This window comes from Bactrocera neohumeralis, chromosome 5 (assembly GCF_024586455.1).
Source record: "Bactrocera neohumeralis isolate Rockhampton chromosome 5, APGP_CSIRO_Bneo_wtdbg2-racon-allhic-juicebox.fasta_v2, whole genome shotgun sequence".
Taxonomy (NCBI): Eukaryota; Metazoa; Arthropoda; class Insecta; order Diptera; family Tephritidae; genus Bactrocera; species Bactrocera neohumeralis.
Window position 1 is genome coordinate 72,134,530 of NC_065922.1, and position 8,690 is coordinate 72,143,219.

General features: G+C 34.1%; 3 protein-coding genes across 3 annotated transcripts; 2 read left to right on the plus strand and 1 right to left on the minus strand.

Moving 5' to 3' along the window:
• The first annotated feature begins 85 nt into the window (after window positions 1–85).
• LOC126758217 (eukaryotic translation initiation factor 3 subunit G-1) lies at window positions 86–1,278 on the plus strand. Its single transcript, XM_050472341.1, has 2 exons — window positions 86–199; window positions 269–1,278. Exon 2 carries the CDS (start codon window positions 269–271, stop codon window positions 1,076–1,078), a length of 810 nt encoding a protein of 269 aa, XP_050328298.1. The 5' UTR covers window positions 86–199; the 3' UTR covers window positions 1,079–1,278.
• On the minus strand, window positions 1,036–4,347 carry LOC126758204 (kelch-like protein diablo). Its single transcript, XM_050472323.1, has 7 exons — window positions 4,137–4,347; window positions 3,722–4,076; window positions 2,804–3,172; window positions 2,471–2,742; window positions 1,809–2,016; window positions 1,650–1,751; window positions 1,036–1,595 (listed from the first exon to the last, which is right to left on the minus strand). Exons 1-7 carry the CDS (start codon window positions 4,295–4,297, stop codon window positions 1,347–1,349), a joined length of 1,716 nt encoding a protein of 571 aa, XP_050328280.1. The 5' UTR covers window positions 4,298–4,347; the 3' UTR covers window positions 1,036–1,346.
• Window positions 4,348–4,721: 374 nt separating this feature from the next.
• On the plus strand, window positions 4,722–7,705 carry LOC126758221 (helix-loop-helix protein 1). The gene is made up of 2 exons (XM_050472345.1): window positions 4,722–5,153; window positions 7,053–7,705. Exon 2 carries the CDS (start codon window positions 7,078–7,080, stop codon window positions 7,540–7,542), a length of 465 nt encoding a protein of 154 aa, XP_050328302.1. The 5' UTR covers window positions 4,722–5,153; window positions 7,053–7,077; the 3' UTR covers window positions 7,543–7,705.
• The last annotated feature ends 985 nt before the right edge of the window (window positions 7,706–8,690 follow it).

Sequence of the window (8,690 nt, forward strand, 5' to 3'; positions counted from 1 at the left end):
ATTATTAAACATATTATAACTAATATTTCTCAACGTATTACTCAACACTGTGTTTAATACTTTCCGTACGCTTCCCAAGAAAACATTTGACAGCAAGTTTTGTCATTTTGTGTTGACGTTTCTTTTTCACAGAATTTTCGCTATTTAACTCGTGGCGTGTGTATTCTCTGACTTTTGTGCTTAAATATTGGCAAAAAAGGTGAAATTATTGATTGAATTGCTTAATTTCACAATAATCATTCATTAATCTCAACTTTTGTCGATTTAGATGCCTGGTGTTGACACTATTAAATCCTCTTGGGCCGATGAGGTGGAGCTCGACTACGGCGGCCTGCCACCTACCACAGAGACAGTTGAAAACGGCTACAAATACGTCACAGAATATAAGTACAACAAAGATGACAAAAAGACAAAAGTTGTGCGCACCTATAAAATTTCCAAGCAAGTCGTGCCGAAAACCGTAGCCAAACGACGCACCTGGCCGAAATTTGGTGACTCAAAGAACGACAAACCCGGTCCAAACTCACAGACTACTATGGTGTCGGAAGAAATTTTCATGCAATTCCTCAACTCCAAAGAAGAAGAGAAGGCCAACGATCCACTACTCGATCCCACTAAGAATATTGCCAAGTGTCGTATTTGCAATGGTGAGCATTGGTCAGTTAATTGCCCATATAAGGGTACCGCCATGGATACAAACTTAATGGAGAAGAAAGCGGCTGCTGCTGCAACTGCTGTGGTCGAAGCACCCAAAACTGGCAAGTATGTGCCACCATACCTTAAGGACAGTCAAAAAGGTGGTATGGGCATGCGTGGACGTGATGATACCGCCGCTATCCGCATTTCCAATCTGTCGGAATCGATGACCGAAGCCGATTTGGATGAGCTGGTGAAGAAAATTGGACAACACAGTAAAATGTATTTGGCGCGTGATAAGAATACCGGTCTCTGCAAAGGTTTTGCGTATGTGCATTTCAAGCAACGTAAGGATGCCGCTGCTGCTATTGAAATTCTCAATGGACACGGTTATGATCATTTGATTTTGAATGTGGAATGGTCGAAGCCGCAAAACAACTGATCGACGCCGTCGAAAAGTGCAAGGGCAACATGAGCGTAGCAGCAGCAACATTAAAATAATTTTATAACAAATAAAAAATATGGCATATATATAAACGAGTGTATTTAAAATTTCATGCGCGCTTTAACAGTAGGCGTTAACTATTGGAAAAGCATAAACGAAAGATCAAATAAATAATCTAAAAATATGTAAAAACTAAATGGTACAGTGCCTCATATTTGTGTGATTTACGAAAATATTTATTATTGTAATGATTGAGTATGTGTGTTTAATGTACGGGTCGACTTACATCCGCCAAAACGGTTTGCAAATTATCAGCCAAATGTGTCGGCACAACAAAAGAACTATAGGCCGCACCTGTGGGCATGGGTGCCTTTAACACCCATTTATCTATGTCCACATTATATTCCTCTACACAGTTTACGCCTTCGCCATTTTTCGTACCTCCTAAAGCCAGTAGTTGATAATTGAATACGATCGCACTGATGCGACTGCGTGCCGTTGCCAGCGAACAAACCTAAAAAGCAGAGTGTGTAGCTTATGAAGTTGAAATAATTTTGCAAATACAAACTTTAGTCCACTCATTTTTTACGGGATTAAAGCGCTCGACTGTGTCCAGTGGTGAATCATTGTAACCACCCAAGACATAAATGTAGCCATGAGCGACCGCGGCCTGTAAGTTTTTGTAAATATAAATTATAGCTAAGTCAATTTACTATAGGTGACTTACACCAGGAGAAGCGCGCGCTTCTATCATACAGGCGCGTGCTTCCCATGTATCCAGCATTGGATCATAGCACTCGACTGAGTTGAGCGCGCATTCATTCTCTGAGCCGCCCATAACATAAATGCGCTCATCGAACACCACGGCCTTTGCACAGTAGCGGCCTTCTAACATCGGTGCTACACGCAGCCAATCGCCTGTGCGCATATCGAACCTTTTAAAAGTAGGTGAAATGTTAGTTTTCTTGATATTTTTTGTTTATTAATTTTTTTATATTCATTCTTTTTTCATTTAATTTTTTTGTTTTATTTTTTAATTATTATTTTTCTTTATTAAAAAAAATTTGTTTTAATTATTTTTTTTTAATTTCATTTTTTAGAAATTAACTTTTTTTAAACGTATTTTTATTAAATTTATTTTTAATTAATTTTTTTTAAATTTATTTTTTTTTTAATTTATTTTTTTTTTTAATTTATTTTTTTTTTTAATTTATTTTTTTTTTAATTTATTTTTTTTTATTTTTTTTTTTTTTTTTTTAAATTTATTTTTAATTAATTTTTTTTTTTAATTTATTTATAATTATTTTTAATGTTTATTAATTTTTTTTGATTCTCTTTAATAATTTTTTTTACTTTATTTCTTATTATTTATTTTATTTTTTAACTTACATTTCCACTGTGTTTTTGGTCGTCTTGCAATAACCGCCAATTAAATATATATTATCTTGCAACACGGCCACACAAATCAACTCTCGACGCTTGCGCACCGGCTGTGGTGTTTCCCACTGTTGCTTTTCCAAATCGAAACGCACCAAATATTTATTGCCAATGAAGACGAGCGAATTCTTAACGAATATTGTGCCGTAATCGGTTTTCTCGCCTAATACTTGACCACAGCGTGCCCAAGTGTCCGCTATGGGATCATAACGTAGAAAGCGTTTCTGTTGTGGGGTGACCATAAATTACAAAAATACGATAGCCCGGCAATCGTTACAAACTTACGCTCTCATCCATGATATTAACTTCCACAGCCATGAGGCAATTGCGCGAGTTGCGTGGCTTAGTGTACTTCAATTTAGTTTGCCAACGCGTTTCGGGCACATGAAACCAATCCAAAGCATCCAAAATTAAACGATCACTACCCGGTATGGGTTTGATGTGCTTGAAAACGAAGGCTGGCTCCAACTGTGTGATGCGCAGCAGCGAAAGCAAATTTATTAAGTAGGGCCGTCGATTTTCCTCATCATATTTGTGCCAACGCATGATGGCATCAAAAACATCTGCTTCATTGTACACATTCAATTCATCGCTCTCCACCAACTCTTCCATGAGTGCGGGACTAAAACGCAGTAGTTCTCCGTTCGTGAGCAGCTGTTTGTGGAACGATCATTATTTTAAAGAAAGCACGAAAAATGTAAAATTAGATTGCCCCGAAGCTATAATACCCTTCACGTGTGCATATCTTATAGCATAAAAGGATTTCAAAAGGATCTTAATTTTGATCTGTCATTTTGTATGGCATTTATAAGCTATAGTGACCAGATCTGAGCAATATTTTAAAAGATTTTAGCCTTGCCTTGGACAATAATTTATCAAATAGAAAAGTTTTCCATAGAAGAACTCGATTTTGATCGGTCAGTTGGTATGGGAACAATAAACTATAATATTCCAATATTGGCGATTCCGACAAATAAATAGCTTCTTGGGCAGAGAAGGGCGTGCGCAAAATTTCAGATCGATATCTCAAAAACTTAGAGGTTAGTTCGCGTATATACAGACAGACAGAAGGACATAGCTAAATCGATTCAGCTCGTCGCGTTGTTCATTTATAGTACTCGTATATACAAACTTCATGACAAACGTGAAATAGCCCGATCAGAGTATAAAAAATAAAAATGTTCATGTGCTCGCATTTCCCACCTCCTTAAAATGCTCCACCGCAAAGCCGAAAGCTTTAGCGCGCAAGTCCTTGCAACCGTGATCATCAGCGAAGGAGATGATATCCAATAGGTTGGCATAACTCAATTTGTTCACTATAAAGCGGTTGCAGTAGCGCGCAACCTCTTTGAATTGCAAAATTTTTGCCGCTATCACCAATTTTCGCGCTGCACGCTCATCGAGCGTTAAGCAGCCTGTGTAGCAATAATTTATTAAGGTCTCGAAACTATTTGCATCGATATGTTTTAACGAAATTTCACTTGTATCCTCTTCCGTGGTGAAGAGCTCTTGAAAATAACTACTTGACGCCGCTAATACAAGACGATGTGCTGGAATGCTAAGAAAATATTCCATGTACAATTAAAACAAAATGTATATGAAATATTTGATTTCTAACCGCTTCTGGCGTTCGCCCACAGTAAAAACCACATCAATGTACTGATTGTTGCTGCGACATTCGCGTATTTTTGCCAAAACTCGATCTGAAAATTTGTACTCTAAATTGCTGCTTGATGGCGCATTAGCCATTAAGGAAGCTTCAGTGTTCTTATCTGCCATTTTTGCAAGTAAATTTTACAAACTTTTTCAATTTTTTTTATTTAAAAGAATTTTTTTTGTACGCAATTTATTTCAAATTTGAATTTGTATATAAATAAATTGTGAATGTCAGAGTGAAATCGTAACGGATCGTGGTGAAATTCAATTACATTGTTTATCGATTACACACACTTCCGATTATCGACTTAATGGCGAAGGAAGAATGTGTTTGTACATATATGAACAGTTTAAAATAACAATTTAAAAATGTGAGTTCAAAAGAAAAATGCAGAATAATAATAAAAGCAAAATCGATCATCTCATACGACAGGGCAAAACTGTCTCTAAACTCATATAAATACTAAGTCGCTCTTCAGGGCTGGAATGTCGAATAGAGCGTTGATATTTCTAAAAATAAAAGTTCGGAGGAAAAATTAAACCAACGCAATAAAAATCAATAAACTTAAATATGTGAACATATTTATTGTAATCCTGGAGGTGTTAACAAAAACGCCATTTTATTTTTCTTTCCTTCTCTACATCAACGCCTCCCGCTCTAATTATAAACAGCATCCCTTTATAGTTGTTATTGTACGCGCCACAGCTGTTGCCTATTGGTTCTGCTTATATAAAAACAACCCCATTTATATAAAAGTATTGTAGCAACAACAACAAGTGAACTTTTGGTGGTGTTTAGAGAAGTTGGATATAAAAGGATGCTGTGCAATCAAGGATATAGAACATTTCAATTTTAACGCGTACACGCGCGGAGCGTATAAAATAACGGAGCCCCGGAATATTTGGAATAATTAAATGACAAGTGAAAAATCTTATGTAACGGACAGCATAAAGTGAAAAAATTATAAATTATTCGAAGGTAATGGGAAAAAAATGTGTATAATAATAATAACGGTTTAGTGAAAATTGGTTTTAAGAAAGAAAATATAATGTTTTGGGCGGGCGACATTTGTAATCGATTAACTTCACATAAAATGCAGACAGTGGAATTTACGGGAACAAATAATCTAGAAAAATTTTAAAATTTGCAAAAATTATTATTTTTTTTTCATTTACATTTGTATGTGCACATAACTGTTGAAATGAAAATTCTAAAAAGTCTAAATTTATTATTTTTTTATTAAATAAAATAACAGTAAAAATTATTCTTTATACATTATTTTGTATAGAAAATTCCAAAAAAAAAAAAATTAAAAAAGTCGAATCCACATATGTATTTTGAATTTATTAAACAGAGCTTTTGTCTAAAATAGCTTTCAAATTCGCTATTTTTTACATACATATATTTTTGGTAAACAATTTTGGTTTGGATTTTGGTTTTATAATCTAAAATTATCTTAATTTTTAAAAATCAATTTGTGTTTTATATACAACAGTTAAAAAGAAAATTCCAAAAAAAATTTAAAAAATCTAATCTACTTATTTTTAATTAATTAAACAACAGAGCTTTCATCTAAAATAACCTTCAAATTCTCAATTTTTTATTTTATATTTATGTGCATATTTTAGTTGAAAGTGTACATATGTATGTACATATATTTTTTTAGAATATTTTTGATAAAAAACAATAGTTATAATATAAAGTAATCGTACAATTCGAAGTTTGCTTTAATATTTATTTTCAGTTGAAAAGAAAATTTAAAAAAAACTCTTAACCTATATATTTTATATAAAAAAAACATTTATATTTATATTTTTTCGTTTTTTTTGTTATTTGTTTAAAAAAAAATTTTGTGACACAATTTGCTTTCTATTATTTACTGATCAATCAATCAATCGATGACATACAAGTATGTATGTAAATGTTGCTCATCCGCACTGTTATTTGTTTATGCTCTGAGTTCATGACAGTTCGAGGTTTAATTAAAACAAAGTCGAATTTTTTCAATTGCCAACCAATTTCACAAATTTTAAGATAAATTGCGATACAAAGATCATTTAAAAAGCCCGAGATAATTGTAATTAATTCCTCAAAATATTTTTCGACATTTAACAATTTCATGATTCTACTGTCTGGTTTTAAGGTGTTTGAAGAAGGTAAATCACTTGTGAGATGCAGCGTAAAAGTTGCATTTTTAAAGTAAATTTCATTGCACAGTATGTTGAGAAGCACACCAGCGTGAAATGCAAAAGGAATCTCGCTTTCAAGTTCGATTCTTGCTTTTGGCAATAAAATATCTCACAATCTGTGAGTCCAATTCGCTTATTGGAATCTTATTTCAGTCACATCATGCAATTTAATAAATATTAAATTTTTATTGCAAATTGCGAAACGTGCGCGGTAAAAGAAATTCTCATGTACCGTTATATCAACAACAACACGCACCCTATAGGTTTTTGCTATTATTTGACTAGGTGTGAAAATATGTGCCGATAATAAAAGAATGCGGGAAAAATAATAACAATAACAAGTATAATGTGGTTAGTTAGAGAATATTTAAGCACACGCCAAACAAACGAAAGGGGTGGAATGTTGACACACGCACGAATTGCAACAAAAACACACAAAGCTATGAATAAATATGAGTTGGTAAATAGTAATGGGGTAAGAAGTAAACCCTTAAGCAAAGGAGCTGGTGCAAATAACGCCTTTGGCATGCATATATTACAAACGCCCGATGGGCGAACTTATGCTTGCTGTTTAACCACAAATTAAATGGGCGTGCCAATTTATTTTATGCTGAAAATTAAAAAGTGTTCAATTTTTTAAAACATATTTTTTCTAATCAAAACGCTTGCCACTCTCTCTTCAATGCAGTAATTATACCCCGTTTGCAGTCAACATGGTGTACGACATGACGCATATGATGCCCGCACAAAGCATTTCACTGGGTCGCTATTATCTGCACGATCTCAATGGTAGCGCTGAAAACCATGATTATGTTTTGGATATAGATCGACGCTTTCAGGCGCGCATGGCTTGTGAGACCATGCCACAGGCCTCACCACCACCGCCACCAACGCCAGCACCGCGACGCCGCACAACACCCATAGCGCACCTGGATCCCTCGGAATTGGTGGGGCTGTCACGTGAAGAACGACGCCGTCGACGACGCGCCACACTAAAATATCGCACCGCGCATGCAACACGCGAACGCATACGCGTCGAAGCGTTCAATGTCAGCTTTGCGGAGTTGCGCAAGCTACTGCCAACACTGCCGCCGGATAAGAAGCTGTCAAAAATTGAAATTCTCAAATTGGCTATATGCTATATAGCTTATTTAAATCACGTGCTGGAAACGCCATAAACTACGCGGCTGTTTTATTTCTATTAAATGTTTGGGAAAATCAGTTGCAAACTCTACTTTCTTTTTGCCAATAATTTAAGCTGCATTGTGATACCATTTAATTTAAAAATTTCACTTTACACTTATAATATTAATGTATATAACTTTTATTTAATACATACTTTAAGATTTTCATAATGTATTTGCATAATAAATACTAACTACTTTAAATGCCTTTGTTTACAAAATTAACGTCTGCTTTCGTGTAGGCAGTGATGTTGACATTTTATTCACTATCAGAAAATCGATAACTGAAAATCGACGGGAAACTTAAACAAACTTACGTTATGCTGGTATTAACAATTAGTGGGCAATTTAAACCAAAAATAAGTTAAAAATATACTAAAAATCTTAAATACGAGCTAAAAAATATACTATTTTTTTTGCAAAACAAATTTAATATATGCAAATAATACAAGAAATTCCTTCAGGGATATATGTCGCTTATCAAAAATCTTGCTATAAAGGTTTTGTATTTGTGTTTTTTTCTATAAAAAAATTCGATTGAAGTAAATTATTAAAAGATGTCAATTCACAGTCGAAAAAAATCTTTTTTAAAGTAAATTACGAATTTTTTCCGCTATTGGCATGAAAAAAATGATATTAACTTTAAAGCCTGCTTTATTTTGACTTTAAACCTTCCTCAAAAAATCTTTATGAAACAAGAAATCGTGCTATTGAAATATTACATACAATCTCCAAAGCAGCCGCAGCTGCCGTTAGCAGCAAACTGCTTTTAATTCATACATTTGCCGCCATTGGCCACCTGCGACTTGTAAGCTTAACATGCAGTGCGGGCAAGAACAAATACATACATACATATGTATTTGAACAGTAAAAGCAATAGCGAAGTAAGGTGAGCAGGTTGGGGAGAGGTGAAAGGGTGTTGAGAGAACAGCAAAAATAAATACATAAATAGGTACTAGTAGATATAGAATGGCAGCAATAATCATCCTTTCGTGCCTTTCTTGTGGAGCAACTTATTGTAATTTTTTTTGTATGCAAGTCTGCAGACGTATAGAATTATAACTAAACTTTAGGTATATTGTAAAGCAAAATTTGAATATTTTCCTTTAAAACTAAATTTTTCTTAAAAAAAAATATGGAAA

What these genes read in the sequence shown, in the direction of transcription:
- LOC126758217 (XM_050472341.1), top strand. Translation starts at nt 269, where the DNA reads ATGCCTGGTGTTGACACTATTAAATCCTCTTGGGCCGATGAGGTGGAG.
- LOC126758204 (XM_050472323.1), bottom strand. Translation starts at nt 4,297, where the DNA reads ATGGCAGATAAGAACACTGAAGCTTCCTTAATGGCTAATGCGCCATCA. An exon ending in AAGCGCGCGCTTCTCCTGGT is followed by an intron (nt 1,752 to 1,808) that starts GTAAGTCACCTA and finishes AAAAACTTACAG; the next exon opens with GCCGCGGTCGCTCATGGCTA. An exon ending in TAAAAAATGAGTGGACTAAA is followed by an intron (nt 1,596 to 1,649) that starts GTTTGTATTTGC and finishes TCTGCTTTTTAG; the next exon opens with GTTTGTTCGCTGGCAACGGC.
- LOC126758221 (XM_050472345.1), top strand. Translation starts at nt 7,078, where the DNA reads ATGGTGTACGACATGACGCATATGATGCCCGCACAAAGCATTTCACTG.